The 20,966-nt window shown below is 36.2% G+C and overlaps 1 protein-coding gene across 2 annotated transcripts in view; it reads right to left on the minus strand.

Moving 5' to 3' along the window:
• Window positions 1-20,966, minus strand: part of cntnap2a (contactin associated protein 2a) — a 511,778-nt gene that overhangs the window by 150,478 nt on the left and 340,334 nt on the right. For both annotated transcript variants that reach the window (XM_077244572.1, XM_077244573.1), the window contains exons 12-13: window positions 16,246-16,365; window positions 14,918-15,118 (exon numbers count right to left, since the gene is read on the minus strand). In XM_077244572.1, the coding sequence (XP_077100687.1) occupies window positions 14,918-15,118; window positions 16,246-16,365 (321 nt within the window). The remainder of the gene's footprint in view (window positions 1-14,917; window positions 15,119-16,245; window positions 16,366-20,966) is intronic.

Genomic DNA, 20,966 nt, shown 5'->3' on the forward strand with positions numbered 1-20,966 from the left:
AGGGAACAATCCAATATTTAATGTTATCTAAAAAAAAGAAAGAAAAAAAGGCAAAATCACTTCTTTTCAAAATGGCAAAATCTCTCAGGATTTTTTTATGGACCAATGTTTAGAGAGTCAGACTGGTAATCTGAACGTTGCAGGTTCGATTCTCAATACCGTTAGGAAATGACTGAAAAATGATAAATATTTCATGGACTCGCAGCCATGTGGTTTTCTCAGATCACAAGGATGTCCAGCAGTTTGTATCTCTCGGGAAGTCAGGATCAGGATGTGATATCAGCAGGGTGTGAAGATCGTCTACACGCACAAACATGTCAACCTGCATTTTCCGAGACATTTTCCAATATCACTGAAAAAAAATTCAGTTTTTATCTCCAAAGTGTACAGAATGGAAATTTCGTATTTTGAAGCAGAGAATGCCAAGTCTCTCTGCACATCACTGTCAGAAGGGGAAAGCAAGGCTATGAACTAGGCTCTGTTTCCATGTACTTGAGCAATGAATTTCTATAATTTTTTACAAGGCTTTTCCTGTTATTTATGATTATTGGATTCCATGTAGAGCAATATCTACATAATGAAATACTGAACACAACCGCAAAAGTGCCATTTCCAGTCCTAATTAGATTTTTTATTCCAGGTTTTCCATCACAGAGTGGAATCCATACCATTCAAAAATTTGTGATCAGTAAGTTTGATCAGTAAGAAATTAGCACTAGCAGTTAACAGAGCTTTCCTATAGCATTAATTAACCCAATACTTTAATATACTGTACCCTACAATTGTTAATTTTCAATTCATGTTTCTTCCTAATTCATTAACCAATGTTAATTCCTACACTTCGAAATGTTACATTAAATTAACATTAACCTAAATTAATAAATGTTGTAAAGGTAATGATACACAGGGCACTTTCCCATTGAGAATAGGCAACAAATTCTATCTGAATACTTTAGATCGGTCGTGGGCCCTGTGTCTCACCTGGTTGCCCGTTGACGGCAAAATTGCCCAGCAACATTGCTCAAAAAAGTTGCCCTGTGTATCATCACCTTTAAAGTTTATGTCTACATGCAAACACATTACTATCAGAACTGGGAAAGGTAGAGGACAGGCCATTTTCCTGGAATGCGCTCCTAATTTAAACCATAAGCAATCCATGAACCCCTCGTGCCAGCAGGCACAAACAGGGCTGAGCATGTTGATAATGAAGCAGCTTGTGTTGTCCTGAACCATCTGGAGCACATGAGGCAAACTGTGGCGTGGCTGCCCAGTGCAATTAACTGCGCCTTCCTCTTGGACACTGTTTTCCTGCTATTGCTGCCATGGGAGGCAGACTGCATCCTGGGTAAAGTACATCCCATTGTCACGACTAAATTTTAATTTCTGCTCACAGATATAACGCGCAGACGGCTGTCACATAACCATGGACAGTGCACTAGGCTAAGGATTTTTTTTTTTTTTTACTGCAACTCTGGCATTGATAAATGTACAGCTTGTCTGAAAAGCATATGTTCTGAAGACTGACTGAAAATGTAGTTTGTTTGTTTTGGAAGGGGAAGAGAAAAAGATAATGTGACTTAACAAATTTCTCATTAACTTCAATCTGAAAAAGAAGGCATAAAGATTTAAGGCTTTCCAGTCATGCACAAACGCAGGGTGAGAAATGACATATGACGGTGTCAATAAAACATATGACTACATTATTGAATTTAATGATGCATTAATATATGCAAATGGTATTAGGCCGTATTTCACGGTGTGAATGACTGAGTGCTCAAGACGTGTACTTTAACTCATTAACTCTGAGTAAGATCTCCATTTAAAGATCCACACAAACCTCCAGGCTTCTAATAAGCTCGTACTAGCCAGGAATTGAATCAATTTCTATTATATCTGATATACAGCATGCATGCTAATAAGGCATCAAACATCATGTCCTTAATAATAACATCAAGGCATCTCCTATTATGTTAAATGAAGTAAATGTGATGTATCTTGCATGGTTTAACATCACACATAATATGCCCATAGACCCAGTCCAACATTCAGAAGATACAAAAAATCCAATCGTTAAAGTAGTACAATCTATTGGAAAAGACTGTATATTTAATAGTCTAAATTTTGGGTAACAATAACATCACTTTACTGTACATCAAACCCTCATGGCCTTGTTTTCATTAAAGTGCCCCTGTGGTGAAAATCAAGCTTTTAATGTTGTTTATATGTCTATGTGTTGTTTTTAATGTGCTTTAAGAAAAACAATGTGAAAATTCATGTTAACACCATTGCTGAGTATTTTCTCCTTAAAACTGCAGTGAACCAAAGACAGTCTCAAAAACACGGTTTGAAATTGCTGTTTTTTCTGACGTCACAAACTACTTTGTAACTGATCACATCAACGTGTGATCGTCAACGAGTGGATCTCTGAGTTGGTGAGAGTGAGTAGAGGCGGGGCTAATTTGCACATTCATAGAACCGCTTAGTATATACTAACTGGGAAAGGGTGTAGAGTAAAAAAAGAAATTCAAGGAAAAAACGTTTAAATTTGTAATTTTGGTGATCAAAGATGAGTTTTAAGGGATACAATTATTGACTACATGGGGACTTATAAAGTAAGTTCATAATGGCGCCTTAATTGTTCATAGATTTAGGTCTAAAATTCAGCTGAACTTAACACTGAAGACTAATTTTTGACAGAAAAGGTACTTTAGCCACACCCCAGAGGATCTTTTTCCTAATAAAACTTCCTCTAAACCTGTCACTGAGTCTCACGTGGGACAAGGGCACTTTAGAATGCTACATTTATTTACATGGCACTAAAAACAAAGGTGAAGCCAATATCATAGTACTATTGACTCGTCTGTAAATAGGATCGCTTCGCGACAAAACAAACATTGCTGAGATCTAGTTAACATTTGCTAAAGGTTGCACCAGAGCAATCCGATCTAGAGAGGAATATTTGGGTCTGTTTTGGGAAATGAAGTTTAATCACGCTCTTCCTGTCACGGTAAATGCTAATATCAGATGCTAATTTCAGATTATTGGTGTCATATGCAAATAGTGATTTACAGAGCGGTGGTTCTTTCGAATGCTAAAAGGAAAATCATGTGTGAAACAGTGACATTAACCCACATAAACAGTGGTCTGACGATCACTGCGTTGGAAAACAAATGCTTTTTGGTGGCCACTGTAAATGAACTTTGTCCTTTCAGGCCATAATTAAGATGGTTCCATTGACACTTGGAGTTTAAAAAACAATCAAGATATATATAATTACTCAACAAATGAGTGCACTTAAATCAACATTCTCTTTGACATTCAAAAACATTATTTACAAAATCCATGTAGCAAATTCTTAGCATTTCACTTCTCACCATGAATAAGACTATAATTACACCCATAACTAAAACATTACGGACCATTTTGGTTCATTTTCAGCAAAAGAGCTTTGTCTGATCTCACACTGTCAGAACGCCTGCTTACTTTGCATCTCATTATGCATTTGAGCTGTTTCTCTGCATATCTTTCTCAATATGAATAGTCTGGCGGTCAAAGGGCAAACGTTTGGGTTAATGTAGGGTAAACCAAATGACGTAAATTTCAGTTTAAGAGTGTCATGGCAATGAGCTGTCTGAGCACCTCTAATAATAAGCACAAAGGACAGTCTGCATTTTAATGTGGTTTTAAACTGTGCGGTGTGGACATGCACTGGTTACTCTGATAGAACGTTTATGTAACATAATTTATCTTCATATCCTTGTACAAAGACCAGGAAGCACATGAAAGCACAACATTCTAAGGCTAACACTCTTTCCTTAATACACGGACCAGCAAGCAAACATTTAAGGTCAACAGCAAAAATAAATATGATGAATTAACTAATAACAGAAGCCATTTATTCTGATAGCATCAACAAAAGCAATTATTAATGATAAATGTAGTGCTGCGCTTAACTTCACTGTAAGCATTAATATAGTTTTGAAAGGCAGGGTTAACACTTTTCTTAAAAGTTAGTAAAAGCATTTTGTTTGTGCTAAGCAAGCACCACAGTCATAGGAATAGTTCAATTAAGAAATATCTTTCATCCTTTACTCACCTTCATGTTGTTTTTATCCTACAAAAACAACCTCTTCAAAATAATAAAATAATATGTCTATATATATATTCTTTCACTCAAGTACTGCCACAACCAGATCACCAAATCAGTAAGTAGAATTTTGATTTGTAACTTTGATGGCATGGGTGAACTAGTCCTTAAATTGCTCTTTCCAAAAAAAATGTATGACATTGTGATACATTGACATTGGGTTTGTTTTTTCTAAAATCCTGAAAATGAAACAGTTTGATTGAGCAGTAAATCTAGATGACCAGGTTTGCTTGAACTGAAACAACAACAACAACAACAACAACAACAACCCTGCTTTACAAGGGCTTTCTGGCAGATTTGTAGATGGGAAAACTGCAAGAGTGATTTGAATTTGAGAAAAGATAGAAACACAGTGCACAACTCTCTCTCTGTTCCCTACTCTGGTCCAGAGTCTTGTTATTAATTCTAAAGGCTGCCCTTTGCGGTTTCCTACATTACATACTGCTATAAAATCTTTATGTCTTGAGAGGATCTACAACTCTCCTAACCGATAAGACAAGAATACAGAAAGAAAATCACAGCAGAGAATGCAGGGTGTATTCAAGGGAAGCACAGAGCATTCATGTTCAGTTATGCCCTATGAGTAAATGCAGATTAAATTAGCAATCTGTGTGTTTTATAACTAATATATATATATATCGAAAATGTAATCGAATCGAGGATTTGGAGAATCGTGACACCCTATTCTCCAAATCCTCGATTCGATTACATTTTCGATTCTAAGGTCACGGTTCGATTCGATTCTCGATTTTTAACATATTTCTTTAAGCACAGGTTGCAATCTCACACATCTCTGTTATTATCAATGAAGCTGACTGGACAATGAATCTTTCATAATATATAGCCTACACTTTGTTTGTTATAATTAGAGGATTTGCCAGCTTACAGAATTCAGCACTGAACAAAAAGTCCGTTTTGAGCGGTGAGGAGAGTCTATCTTAAATGCTTCTGATTGGCCATTGTGTTCAAGAAATCAACACATATGTCTGTGATTGGCTAAATCGCTCAACGCTGCAAACATGTTATAAATAGAATCTCTGGCCTGTAAATCGTTTCTATTTTGTTTTAGTTGTTCTTGTTGCTTTTCTGCAACAGATAAATACAAATTTATTAGTTTTTATGTTTTATTCATAGATATTTCTAGTTTGCGGGAGTCTGCGAATCGTTTTATTCTCCCGCACACACAGAGTGAGTGCATTACCGCCCGCGCTCGCACTCGGCCATCAAATCTAGTCCCGCGCCGCACTCTATTGCGTTGGGAGTGCACGTCTATAGATCAAGAGCCCTGCCCGAGGATAGTGACGGGAAATATCGGCCAAGTTCGAGCTCGGGCATATAATCCAAGTTAGAGGACTCACAGCCTTTCAACACGTGTGTTTTTTTCCCGCGCCGAGATGAGTCGTTCATGAACGATCCGTTCATTGCCTCTGTCATGCGACAAATTAACAAAAGACTCGGAAGGTCAAGTAATTATTAATGTTCCCTGTAAATTATTTTTGACTGCATTATAATGATTTCTTAATTCAGAATATGATCAAGATTGCGTAGGTGGATGTGTTCGGGGAATTTGCCTTTTAAAAGTATAACATTTAAAGCCCCTGAAATGACTAGAAAAAAGATTAGTTAATTTTGATGAACGAGACTGAACAATAGAGTCAGTAAAATGATCCGAACTTTCCATCACGGGCGCGACATGGGGGCGTGGCAGCATCGACGATTCCATTTTTTATTTAGATTTTTGAGATTGTGAATTAATTTCGATCGATTTCGATTTAAAATATATATATATATATATATATATATTAATATATATATATAGACACACATACATACATATACACAAGCACACAAACATTTTTAAAGAAAATTAACACTTTCCCCCCCCCCAGCAAAGACACTTTAAGCTGATCAAAAGTGACAGTTAAGTAATTTATAATTTTTTTATTTTATTTTTCTATTTTAAATAAATGCTGGTCTTTTGAACTTCCTATCAGCATGTTAAAATGATTTCTGAAGGATCATGTGACACTAGACTGGAGCAATGGCTGATGAAATTTCAGCTTTGCCATCCCAGGAATAAATTACATTTTTAAATAGAAAACAGTTATTTAATAATTTTTCACAGTATTACTGTTTTTAATGTAAGTTTTTAACAAATTAACGCAGCCTGGGTGAGCATACAGTGCGAGACTTCTTTCAGAGAGAATATACTGTATACATATACTGCATATGTCTGTAATGTATGTCTACACAATACAATCTTTAATCACATAAAAAAATATGTTTAAACAAAACCACAAATTGCTAATATATTAAATGTTTGTATTTATAAGTTTACATTGTATTCAATTAGAAAAAATGATAAATAATATTTCTGCTGCCGATTTCCTACTTTTTGAACCCCACTGTACAGTATATGAACTTACCACAAAAAGCTACCAGGTGATTAAAGTGGTTAAACAATTGAAAAAAAAAAAAAAACACCACTTTTTTTTTTTTTTTTTACTAGGAAAGAATATCCAAATGCCAAAAGTGTGTCGACTTTCACAAGAAAATAATAGAAGTAATGTGTGGTTGGGGAAATCTAAAAATATTTCAAATTAACTGTAGATTATTTTTTTACGATGTTAATTTCAATACTGTCACAGCACAGACACGGCCCTGAAAGTGAGATGTTTTCTGAAGACTACAGGCTGAATGAATAAGGCCTGTTTTTGAAGTCGAGCACTCAGCTCATGTCTTTCAGATTTGCCTGCTGATCAAGAAAAAGGAAGGCTTTTAATTGTGTGGACATCACAGGCACAGAGCCCCCTAAATCTTCACGGCTCACTGTCTGCTCTTATTTATATGCTCAGCTCAAACAATCAGCCACAGCCTCCAGCTGACAATATACTGTCTGTTTATCATAACTGGACAAAAAACAAAACAAAAACACTTTTCTCAATTCATCATCATCACATTCAATTTCCTTTGTGTGACAGCCAAGGCCTAATCATAGTGGAAGGTGGTTAATTTAGCTGTAAAGAGAACAATTTAAATACAAATGGACCTCAGGTCCCTCTGTAGGGGACAAAGAATAAACAAAACGTCACTGTTGATCGTGCCGTAATGGGAAGGGATGACATACGGACATGTACGGCAGACATCTCTCAACTCAGTCCACAATGTTGAGCTAATGGAGGTCAAGAGGCCCGAGGACGTTGAGGACGGCACAGACAATGTGAAGCTGCAATAGAACAACCTGACGGCTCATTCATGAGAGGGTTGAAGGCATCAAGAAATTAGGACAATTACAGTTTAACTTCCCAATTACCAAACTTAATGCACCCTGGATACAATTCTGATTTAACGCTTCATTTGGTCGCAGAATGCCAGCCCTCCATAATTTGATGAAACTTGACAGTCAATTTAGAAAGCATATTTTGGGAAATAGTTTTCTCCTCCACGGTCTCTTCATATGCGCCTGAGCACAAACTGTCTAAACGGACGATTCAGATGCAGTGACATGCAGGGGCAACATGCACCTATTGTTTTTGAAAAGGCACCAGCGGGAGTCGTGGTTCATCTTGTGCCTTAGATATGATATATATGACGTGATAAAGCTTTATTATCAGGATAAAGTATAGTCAGAGTATAGTCTGAAATTTGTCTTGCGTTACAAAAAGTGAATTCACAAATACAAAACCATATTACAAAAAACAAAACTTTTACAGTCACAAAAAAAAACAGTATATAGATTTCATTTTTATGTAACTAATTCAATTCTAATACAGCTTGATAATAATAATAATTAATAATTTGTTATATTTATATAGTGCTTTTTCTGGGTACTCAAAGCGCTTTAAATGGACGGGGGAATCTCCTCAACAACCACTAATGTGCAGCATCCACCTGATGCGAAGGCAGCCATATTGCGCCAGAACACCCACCACACACCAGCTTACTGGTGGAGATGAAGCCAATCAGTATATGGGGATGATTAGGAGGCCATGATGCACAGGGGGCAAATTTGGCCAGGATGCCGGGGTTAAACCCCTACTCTATTGGGATTTTTAATGACCACAGAGAGTCAGGACCTCGGTTTAACGTCTCATCAGAAGGACGGTGCTCTTTGACAGTATAGTGTCCCCATCACTATACTGGTGTGTTAGGACCCACACAGACCACAGGGTGAGCGCCCCCTGCTGGCCTCACTAATGCTTCCAGCAGCATCATCCAGTACCATCCAGGTACTAACCAGGCTCAGCCCTGCTTAGCTTCAGTGGGCAACCAGTCTAGGGCTACAGGGTGATATGGCTGCTGGCTAATATCACCCTGATGCACGAAACAATGCTTTAATCTAATTCGATTGTATCTTGGGACAAATTCATTACACAACATGATTCGGTTCCGAGACAATATTGTTGGCCAACCTTACAAGGTTTTCTTGCTTCAAAAGACCTCAACCGACAAAGAAAATAAATTCCCTGCACTGATTTTTACAGATACTGTCTATATGGTCCTTCTATGATATAACAAGATATACCTAGAAAAAGAAAACCCTTTATTGGACTAAATAATAATAATAATAATAATAAATCACAAACATCTACTGTAAATAAAAAATACAAATACATAAACATATTAAAATCAAATATGTTTAAAATAATATATATATATATATATATATATAATTAATCATGAATTTATTTAGTTACATTTAAAATATATATGCTATTATTTAAAATATTTGGTAACACTTTACAATAAGGTCTTATTTGTTAAAAAATATCTACTGCATTAACTAACAATGAGAAATGTAGTTTTACGCATTTATTAACCCTTTTAGTTTAATTAATAAAAATATGTATATTTATGTTAGTTCCCAGTCCATTAACTAATAGTAACAGATACAACTGTTGATCTTAAAAACGTAATCTTAAATGTAGTTAAGATTAATAATAAATGCTGTGTAAGCATCGTTCATTGTTAGTTCATCTTAAGCAATGTAGTTAACTAATGTTATAAAATGATACCTCTTTGTAAAGTCTTACAAAATATTTGTAATATTTAAGTTGTTTTATAATGTATTTGTATGTTGTATGGTACAAATACATAATAAAACATCTTAACATATTACACATATTTAAATGTATTATGATTTAATTAATTTATTCATAAATTCCATTCAAAATTAATAGGGCATGGCACTTGTGAATGACATGGACACAGCACAACTCTGCACTAATGCTCATCTACTGAACATATGCTCTGTCAATATGCTGACTGGCTGAGCACTTGTCCTGTAATTGCTGCGATTACCAACACCGATCCCACAAAATGTGATCTTGTCTGGCCATTATAAAATAAACAAAGTTATTTGGAAACATTAAAACGGGTCAATCAAGCAAATAAAATCATGTAAAACTAGAAAACTGTGCTGTCATGCATTAATACACACAAGGGGGCAGACAAACACTCAAAGGGTTGTAGGTTTGTCAACACAGGCATAAAGCACTGACTGTCCTTCAGTAAAGATTAATGAAGGCCAGACAGCAGAACTGCCGTCTACTACACAACACGGTCAAACAAACTACTCTGTAAATTTCATCATGCAAAGTCTCATACGCTCCCACTTCATGCACATACTCAACAAATATATGCTATTATCAAGGAGAGGTATTCAGACAAGTAGTTTTTACTGGTGAGTAGTATTATATTTTATTTTATTCTCATAGTGCAAGTTTATCTTTCCCCCCATTCCACACTGTCTTTTGGTACTTAATTTTTCTTTGTTATCATAATCATAATCATATTGTTATCAGTATTTTTGTACTGTACACCTATTGTGAATGACAATAAACTCTAATCTAATAATAATAATAATTATTAATATATTTTTTTATAAAATATATATAAAAGTATATTAAAACTTAAGTAAATTACTTAAAATATATTATTATATTAATTATTATTATTATATATTATATTACATTACAAAGTATTTCATTTTTAAAAGGTTAGTGAAATGCTTTACACAGAAAAAATACATTATAAAATATAATTAATAATAATAATATTAATAAAATATCCAATTTATTTTAATTAACTACTATACAGTAATTACTAAAGTAAGTATTGTAAAAGTCAATAACACATACTTAAAATACAGCGCTTAGCATAAGTGAACACACCCATGCTAAAGCTGACTAAAAAGAGGAATAAAAAAATCATCTTTTGGAAATTTAATTTAAACTTAATGTCTTAATTAAAAAAATGAGGAAAAATCCAACCTTTAAGGACACCAATTTTCTTTGTGAATGAATAATGTATCGGAAAAAAATAAATGTTCTTCCTTAAAATACAGGGTGCATAAGTCACTTTCACACAGTCTAATAACATGTCACATAAGTCACTATGTTATATTCCTATAGAGGCAGGCATATTTTTTATTTTTAAAGGCCAGTTATTTCATGGTTCCAGGATAATATGCATCCTGATAAAGTTCCCTTGGCTTTTGGAATTAAAATATCACACATCATCACATTCCCTTCACCATACATAGAGATTGGCATGGTTTTATTTCAGTTAGCCTAATAGCTGGTTTGATTTGCATTGAGAGATGATCTTATGGAAATTACCCCATGCCAATCTCTATGTATGGTGAAGGGAATGTGATGATGTGGGGATATTTTAATTCCAAAGACCAAGGGAACTTTATCAGGATGTATATTATCCTGGATTCATGAAATAACTGGCCTTTAAAAATAAAAATATGCCTGCCTCTATGGGAATAGAACATAGGGGTGTCTTGACTTATGCATGTATTTTAAATAAAATAAATGTATTTATTTACAAAACATTATTTATTCACAAATAAAATTGGTGTCCTTAAAGGTTGGATTTTTCCTCTTTTTTTAAAATTAAGGCATTAAGATCAATTTCCAAAAGATGATTTTTTATTCCTCTTTTTAGTCAACTTTAGCATGGGTGTGTTCACCTTTGCTAAGCACTGTGACTAAGTAAATATTTTTTTAAGCATATCTTTACATAAAACATATGCTTTGTTGTTTATTTACTCCATTTATCTATTTTGTATTTTATTTTTATTTATGTTATCTTTTATACTAACAGTGAGAAATAAAATGCTTAATTCAGGATGACATGTTAATTTGCTTGTTGATTCCAGTGAACTACTGTAATGGCCACGTTCACACAGCAGCAGAATACGGTTGTCAGTCCTGTATTTGAGACTCCAACATGGGGCTTGCAGCCACTTAGTAGCCTTCATAGAGTCTATGAGTTGCCCACTTAGCACATTCTATAAATAGCACCATTTTGCCATTAGAGATCCACTGTTCCGGGCTCCAGACTGTGAGTAAATGGTGGCATTTTGCAAAAAATTTTCATGCCAGTGTGACTAAGGTATATCAAAACAAGTAGCCATCTAGATGATTTTTAGAGCTCTCAGTCACAAAAAGCTGGAAGATTACCCTTAATACATTCAGTTCAGTTTTTTATGGGAGTGACAACCGCATTCTATAACCAAACTCCCACCCGTAAATTCTCAGGACTCACAACAGCATTCCCAGAAAATGTGCCGTGTAAGAGAAAAAAGGACTGGACAACTTGTCTGTCAGTCATACAGTGCGAGAGAGCGGCTCTGAGCTGCGCAAACACGTGTCTACCGTGTGTTACAGGTTTTTGTGTGTGCTTTCGCTGTCTGTACTTTCAGTAACCTGCAGCATCTGAAGGTTTTAGATCCAGTCACTGTTCTCCACCAGAGCTACTCTACTCAGTTGGTATATAATCAAACATGTTGTGCGAGAGAACCCCAGAGGGCGAAGTCTACAATAAGGGCAGAGGCTTTTTCCAAAGTCAGATTAGCATTAAGAACGTGTATAGCAGCCTTCACTGTGCTTCACGCTCATTATTAGATTAGCATCAGCCATGCTGCAAATTGTTATTGCTGACTGTAATCAGAAAATGGGTCGTGAGAGTGCCAGGGGAGAGTGGCAAACACTGGCAGAGCATGGAAGTACAAATAAATAAGAGAGGAGATGAATGATCACAAGCTGCAGAGGTGAAGAAAGAGCTATATGAGAGAGAAAAGAGTAGGGTAAAACTGCGGTCAGCATTCTGCATAATGTGCATATGTTCTACAGTATATACACTACTGCTCTTACACAACTATGCTTTTAAAAGTCTCTTAAGCCCTGTTCGCACTGGATTAGTACTATCCGGGGACCTCGTGTGATTAAAAATTACCCCGTCACATCTGAATTTCATGTGGCGCATTCGCACGGGATAACCGAAGCCTGTGATTTTACTCAAATTTACCGACTTATCTCCCGGATATAACATCAATAGGCTATTGCTTGGAAATTTCTTTTCGTTATAGGTCTAGCTGTATGATATATTATGACATAAACAGAATAAAGTTCCTTACCGCATGCTGCTATACATGTCATTCATCTCTTTATCTAATCATTCTTTTTGTTTTTGCTCTTCTGATGATTTTCAGCTTTCACTTTCTGCAAATTGTGTAGTTGTGTATAGTGCTATGACCCAGCACCCAAAAAACTATCAAAACACTCCAAACCAGCCTCCATTCTTCGCGAAAGATGTATAAAAAGGCGCACATGAAACAAAAACCTTGAAAAACGATATACGATCCGGCCAAATCACAGAGATGTCGATTTGCACGGGACTAATATTATCACAGGACCTCGGTGTTCGGCGAAATATAGTAGGTAATTTGCAGGGGAATTTTTACTTTACAAATTACAGACATGGCCGATTCGCACGGGATAAAGATCTCGGACAAACTCCGCAATTATTACAAATGACTAGAGGTCACCAGGTAATACTTATCCCGTGCGAATAGGGCTTTATGCTCACCAAGGCAGCATTTATTTGATCATTTTTAAAATGTAATTTATTCCTGTGATGGTAAAGCTGAATTTTCAGCATTACTACTCCAGCTTAATATTTTTGTCGGAAACATTGTTTTTCAGAATTCTTTAATATTATATAGAAAGTTTTATATAGAAAGTTCAAACCACATTTATTTTAAATGGAAATCTTTTTGTAGTATTATGAACATCTTTATGTTAACATTAGTTAATGTATTAACATTATACATTTGTTACTCTATTTGTTAATCTTTGTTATTGTTAGTTAATAAAAATACAGCTGTTCATTGTTTGTTCTTCACAGTGAATTAACTAAGGTTGATAAATACATCTGTGGATTTGAATAATTTATTAGTAAATGTTGAAATTATCATTAAAAAATATTAATAGAAGTGTAGTTCATTATTAGTTCATGTTAACTAATACAACTTTATTGTAAAGTGTTACCATTTATGGTCACTTTTGGTCAATTTATGACTAAATGTGTAATTGCCAAATTAATTTATTAATTAAATTATTTAATTTATCGTTCGAATTTTTTAAATTAAATTTTACCCCAAATGTTGTACATATTTGCTATTTCTGTCACACATAGTTGTAGAAGCAGATGATGACGATTAGGTTAACAAACTCAGAAGGTAATCCAACAAATACTGAGGAAGAAATAAAACTAATGCATTGACGAGAACGGACAACAGAACACTGAAAAGAGAGCCACTTAAAAACCAAGCAAATGAGGGAAATAATGATGAACACTTGTGCAGATCAAATGAATTACAATGACAACTGATAGAGTTGGCAGCAAACGGAACAAAGTAACACATGTAACTAAAAATAACAAACTTCAAAAGCTTTTAAAAGTCCATGCAAATGAAACTAAGATCAAAATAACTGAATGTTCGTGACAATTATATACTTAATTAGCTATCTTGATTAGCTAAATTATTGTACTTAAATATGCTTAATATATTCTTATTAGCATATATTGTACTAAATTACATTGACAGCCCTACTTTTTTCCCCCAGATAAACGAAGAGTTTTACTTGACAACAGATTAAAAAGGCCTCATATTTTCAATCCATTTGAGTTTACATTTTACACTTTATCCATTTGCCAATTTTTCAGCCTCCATTAACAGCTCGTCAATTTACATTTTCGTAAACGGCTAATTAGAAGAGCGCACATGGAAATATCAGCAAGTGAAACTTACACGCCCACACGTTAACCAGGACAAATGTTTCAAAAATGTGTTTATCGAAGAACTGGGATTGAACTAAATTCTTTCTATAGCAACTTCTGCATTTCACTTAGCACTAATTAGTTATTAAGTGCAGCTGTTAGCCCACACAAACTCACAGACAGTGAGCAAATGCTGCAGTAATCCTCCTGAAACAGCCAATATAACAAAAACAACATTCTGAGGTGTGTCTGTACTATTCTTGCAGTTTAACAACTGGGAAAACCGCCAAAAATAAGTGGGTTCAAACTGAGAGCAGTGAAGAGTGCATCGGCATCAGCCACTGAGGGGCTATTAAGGTTGCATTTCTATTCTACCATCAGCTTACCCGGTTATCAAGACACTTGACCCTCATTTGTTACAGCAAGAACTATCACTACAGTTAGATAAAATTACACTTTCTTTAATTTAAGGTTTTAGATAACCTTTTATCGCCCCACAAGTCCCTATAAGAATCTATATTCTGCAAGCGCACACCCACACAACACACACCCACACACACACACACACACACACACACACACACACACACACACACACACACACACACACACACACACACACACACACACACACACACAACACACACACACACACACACACACACACACACACACACACACACAATCTCGGTGTACCTGGTGTGTTGAGTATGCGTGACATTCGGCAGGCGTAGGCTACGTGCTGCTCGCAGTGCTCAGCGCTGTTGGTTATCGCTGTGACCTGCTCCATAGAGGCACTGTAGTTCAACTGTAACACTGTCCGCCTCTCCCGGCTGGAGCCAGTCACTGCCGTCTGTGCAGGGAGGTTATTCACCACAGTCGTCCACACCTTGTCCTCTGAAACCCGGATACAGTAATGGGCATAAAAAGGTGAACTGACACAGGAAAGACACTGCAAGGTTTGGTTGGAAAGACTTGACATATTATTGTAACTTGACTTCTCTTTAACTTCAGGAGGCTGTACAGTACGACAAAGGAATTGTAATTCTTTCTGCAGTAAACTGATCTGATGTGTCTGAGTGATGTGCCTAAGTTTTTAACGATCATTTGCTGGTGAAGGGTGAGAAACTCGACGAGCCATACGATTTTTTTTAAAGGTTTGCCATAGGTTTTCCGACCACTGCATTGGTAATAATTAATAATAAATAATTATGCCTCAATATCGTGTAAAAATTTGGTCCAACAAAAAGTTTCCACATTTCTTTTTTTTAAAGAAAAAAATATGTTTCTCTTAACTTTTTAAATTCAAGATGTTTTTCTTTAAATCAAGAAGAGATTTTCTCATTAAAGTAACAAGTAAATACTTAATTACAAACTGATTTCACACATTCTGGATCGATGTGTGGAAGTGTAAATAATTTTTTATGGCTAATAATCTACCTATTCAAGTCCTAATAAAAAAACACATTTCTAAATAAAAACACATTTTTATTTTTAATCCACCTAATACTGTAACCATAATTTCTGCTTCCCACCTTAAAGAATCACAAGATTTGCACTTCAAAGGCAGTTAAATGAACATAATATATTTCAGAAATTGACAGACACTTTCTTTTCAGAATGATTTTTGCTTTCTACCGTGTCCGCTCAGGGATTTCCAATGCACTGAGATGACTAGAGTTCCTGTCCTGAAATGATAACATTTAAGTTCAGATGTACATACATGCAAGAGTGCCATTTTGTTTTATTTATTTATTTATTTTTGAATCAGTGGGATGATGTGGACATAGATTGATGAAAATATATGTTTGGAAACAAATGGGATTGAGATTTTGAAATAAAATACTGTCTCGGGAAGCGATAGTGGGTTTTAGGAACCTGACTCAGAAGCTTGGGAACAGTGGGGTTCTCGAAAACAAAATAAACACTAAAGGCTTGATTTATTAATTAAGTGCAACCGGTGGTCTTCTTGGATTAATGGTGCGATGGTAAGCCACAAAAAAATGAAATATTGCACATTTTACCTGTCATGTTGCAGATGACTTTAAAAGGCCCTAATGGTCCACTTCCATCAGGGTCAATCCAGTAGGAATCAGATGATCTTCCCAAATGCTTGTAGGCCTCACAAGACTGCTCATATACAGCTGGAAGAAATAAGTAAAAGCAAAACAGCTTTATTAAATATTATTAACATTTTTATTAGAATATCTTTATTAACTTCATTACAGTTTTTTACAATCGCTATGACAATTTTTTCAATACTTTTAACACATTTCCTAAACTCTTAACGCACCAACACACCTACACCACACAATTGGCAAAACAGTTAATTTCATGCTCAAAATCACACATTGTAAACTAAACTCCAACACTAATTTTCAAAATACAATAATACACTATCAACAATATGTCTACCAAAACACTGCAAACATGTCTCAAAATCAAATAATTTTTCAAAACACTAAAATATGTTCTCGTCCAACAGGAAGATTAGTCAATCATAGCACAATATCATAAAACACTAACATCAGATGGCATTACAGAAACTGCTTTATTTTATATGTTTCAGGTCTGCCCTTATACAACAGACAGTATATTGTATTGATCATAGATTGTGTTTTGCACTGCATTTTCTTTTAAAGCCTCTCTACATTTTTGTTTTGTTGGGTTTAGGTCTTTTGCTGCAGAAATTCAATAAAAAAAGACCCATCTCAGAGTGCTTTATAGAATGTGCGGTTACTGTAATGAAAAAACGAAGACAGAGACAAAATTGCTGCAATAAATACAATTAATAAAAATAAATGTATATATTTGCATAATTCAATCAGCTGTTTCTCAGTAACAATAGAATAAAATACAGGGGATATACAGGTGCTGGTCATATAATTAGAATATCATCAAAAAGTTGATTCATTTCCGTAATTCCATTCAAAAAGTGAAATTTGGATATTTTATTCATTCATTACACACAGACTGATATATTTCAAATGTTTATTTCATTTAATTGTGATGATTAAAACTGACAACTAATGAAAATCCCAAATTCACTATCTCCGAAAATTAGAATATTACTTAAGACCAATACAAAAAAAGGACTTCTAGAAATGTTAGCCAACTGAAAAGTATGAACATGAAAAGTATGAGCATGTAGAGCACTCAATACTTAGTTGGGGCTCCTTTTGCCTGTACTGACCTTTGGCTAAGCCACGCCCCCTCCACTTACTCGGACACACAGTCAACATTTGGTGACAGTTATATGCTATATTTAGTTATGTTGAAGAGGAGTGAAAAGGCTACATGTTTTGCTAAAAAAAAACCCAACAAAGTTCCCCAGTTGTTCTGGTAGAAAGTTGTCTAAAATGGTGTGCTTTAATATAAAATTAATGGTTCATGATCAAATTAAATGTGACCAGTCACGGAAACTAGGGACACAAGTCGGTTCTGGGGCATTTTGAGTTATTCATAGATTCTGAGAGTGTAATATCCAAGCTTTCCAACGATGTGTAACATGTGGAAATCTGATAATATTTGGAGAAGTTGTGGCCATTTTAAAGTAGGCACTTAAAAAAGCTCAAAGAGGAGAAAACGAGCTCTAAAGATTGTGCAGTTCTCACCTGTCTCTGCAGCTGGGGGTGACAATAGGGCTCATTTACATCTCATTTAGATAAGCCATACCCCCTGTAAAGCTCCTCCATGTGCTTTACAGCTTTTTTTACACTTCGAATGAGTGCACTTCTGCCGCACTAGGCGAAAAACAATTGTGCTGCCCCTCTATTTGCAACGTACCAGCAACAACACACAAAGACCAATAATGCCATATAGCCTGCATATAACGCGAAACCAGCAACAACACATAAAGACCAATATGCCATATACATATAACGCAAAACCAGCAACAACACACAAAGACCAATATGCCATATAGCCTGCATATAACGCAAAACCAGCAACAACACACAAAGGCCAATATGCCATATACATACAGTATAACGCAAAACCAGCAACAACACACAAAGACCAATATGCCATATACATATAACGCAAAACTAGCAACAACAAACAAAGACCAATAAGCCATAGGCCTACATATAACGCAAATAGTGCGCAACGCTCGTGTGCCCAAAATGTCAACAATATTAAAGTTTATGTAGGAGGCAAATGCCTGCTGGCATTTTTCTTTAAGCAGTCATTTCTGTAATTTTCCAAATAATCACATTTCACCTCCTCTAATTACTGTTGCAAATCTCTTTACACCACTTTCTTATGTGCGTATACACACACAAATGAAATGTCCGCAAGCACATTATATCATCAGCAGGTTCAGCATCTTAAATAACGACTAAAGAGCAAATGAAGCTTAACTTACATTTCAGAAACACGCACGGCAGGCCTTCATCGCAGCAAAGGTCTTAACTGCATCCTCTATTTCGATTCTCCGTCACATATGAAACAGCCAGCCACCGCTGTCAGCGAGCCGAGCCGCCGAATTGAAGCACTGAGGGCGCGCGCGCTGCGCCCATACCTCCGGTTCAGTTTCCCGAGCCCACGAAGTGCGGCGAAAACATTTTCGGTGTAACTGCCAGACGGTTCAGCTCGTCTGCGACAATCTTTGCGGCATCCATCTTCATTGAATTTTGATATCAGAGAGAGCCGGCCAGAGCACAGCATAATAAGTAGCCATGTGGTTGACTTGGAGGGCGGGGGCAAAAGCGCCGGGTTATTCAGTATGGAAATACACACAGACAATGACACGCCACGCCCCTACTGCATGCTAGGATCTCCGAAAACAAGCCGATTTCAACCTCAAAATGTAAGCTTTTAAATATACCAATACTGCTATCTCAAACATGGAGAGGCTTCTTCGTGATTTCAATTAACAGATTCTCCAAAAAATTGAAAATCACCAATTTTGAAAAAAAACTCTTCTTTCTCATTTTGCTCGAAAGTTGTGCTGCCGACTTGTGTCCCTGGTTTCTGTGACGGGTCACAAATATGTATAGGTCTAAGTTGCATACGTTTCCAGGACAAGCCTTTTTACCAAGAGTAAGTTACCTCTCCGTTAGTTTGGTGCTACAGTATTTACATGAATCATTCAGCACAACACTGCTAAAAATTTTTATCTTGGTTATTTACAGATACGTTGATGAAGCTAAGTGACATGATGTACAATGCAGGTAGAAGCTAACGTTAACGTTTTCTAATGTTAGGCTAACGTTAGCCTAAGTTACGTAAGAGATGTTAAAAATAATGTTCAAATACGTTGTTGATTAAAGGTTACCTTAGAACAGATGCAGACATCCTTTAATTTATATAGTTTAATTTATCCACGTTTAGTTGGTGTTGTGGTCTACCGCATAACTTAATCAAGAGCAGACACTTATCTCCGTAGTGTTGAGATGTGGCTTAATTTGGAAAGGGTAAAAAATACACACTGTCGCCCAGCCTATCGGGATACCTAGTGTCGGAGTTACATGTACTCCATGCACACCGTTTGAACATTTTAAACTTAAAATGACAAGAAAAAACATATAAAAACGAAAGAAAACTGACTAACTGCAATGCATTTCAATGGACGTGGAAGCAGAGAATGTCCGAGTCTATTGGGAGCTATGCGCACTGTGATTGGCTCATCACATTGGGGGCGTGGCTTAGCCATAGGTCAATTACTGCAGCAATGTGGCGTGGCACTGAGTCGATCAGTCTGTGGCACTGCTCAGGTGTTATGAGAGCCCAGGTTGCTCTGATAGTGGCCTTCAGCTCTTCTTCATTTTTGGGTCTGGTGTATCGCATCTTCCTCTTCACAACACTCCATAGATTTTCTATAGGGTTAAGGTCAGGCGAGTTTGCTGGCCAATTAAGAACAGGGATACCATGGTCCTTAAACCAGGTACTGGTAGCTTTGGCACTGTGTGCAGGTGCCAAGTCCTGTTGGAAAATGAAATCTGCCTCTCCATAAAGTTGGTCAGCAGCATGACCAACCTCTCCTCTCAACCCAACCTCTCCTCTCTTCATCCAGTCTCTGGGACCTTGGTTTCCAAAGGAAATGCAAAATTTACTTTCATCAGAGAACATAACTTTGGACCACTCAGCAGCAGTCCAGTCCTTTTTGTCTTTAGCCCAGGCGAGACGCTTCTGACGCTGTGTCTTGTTCAAGAGTGGCTTGACACAAGGAATGCGACAGCTGAAACCCATGTATTGTATACGTCTGTGTGTGGTGGTTCTTGAAGCACTGACTCCAGCTGCAGTCCACTCTTTGTGAATCTCCCCCACATTTTTGAATGGGTTTTGTTTCACAATCCTCTCCAGGGTGTGGTTATCCCTATTGCTTGTACACTTTTTCTTCCACATCTTTTCCTTCCCTTCGCCTGTCTATTAACCTGTTAACCGTTTCCAGAGCGTCGGCGCACTGAAGCGGTTTTTTTTTTATTTAGTTTAAATATACTATCAGATTTAATGTTATACCTTGACAAACTATACATCATTAAAAAGATATAATACTCAAGATTCAGTATTTGACCACTATTGTATTCTGAGAAACTTATAGTGACAGTTATGTCTTAATTTGTGTCAGGAGTTATGAAATGAAAAAATGAGTCGATACCTTTAATATGAATTATGAGCGTCAGCTGGTCCATTCATAAAAAACACTCCAAGCTGTCGTCATGACAGCGATTCGCAAAACATCGTCCCTCAGGGCTTTAGCTCCAAAATGTGCAGACTTGGAGAAATATTGATATATTCTCAT

The sequence above is a fragment of the Siphateles boraxobius genome, unplaced genomic scaffold (genome assembly GCF_051911475.1).
Source record: "Siphateles boraxobius isolate OS27281-9 unplaced genomic scaffold, OSU_SipBor_1 26, whole genome shotgun sequence".
NCBI classification, from domain to species: Eukaryota; Metazoa; Chordata; class Actinopteri; order Cypriniformes; family Leuciscidae; genus Siphateles; species Siphateles boraxobius.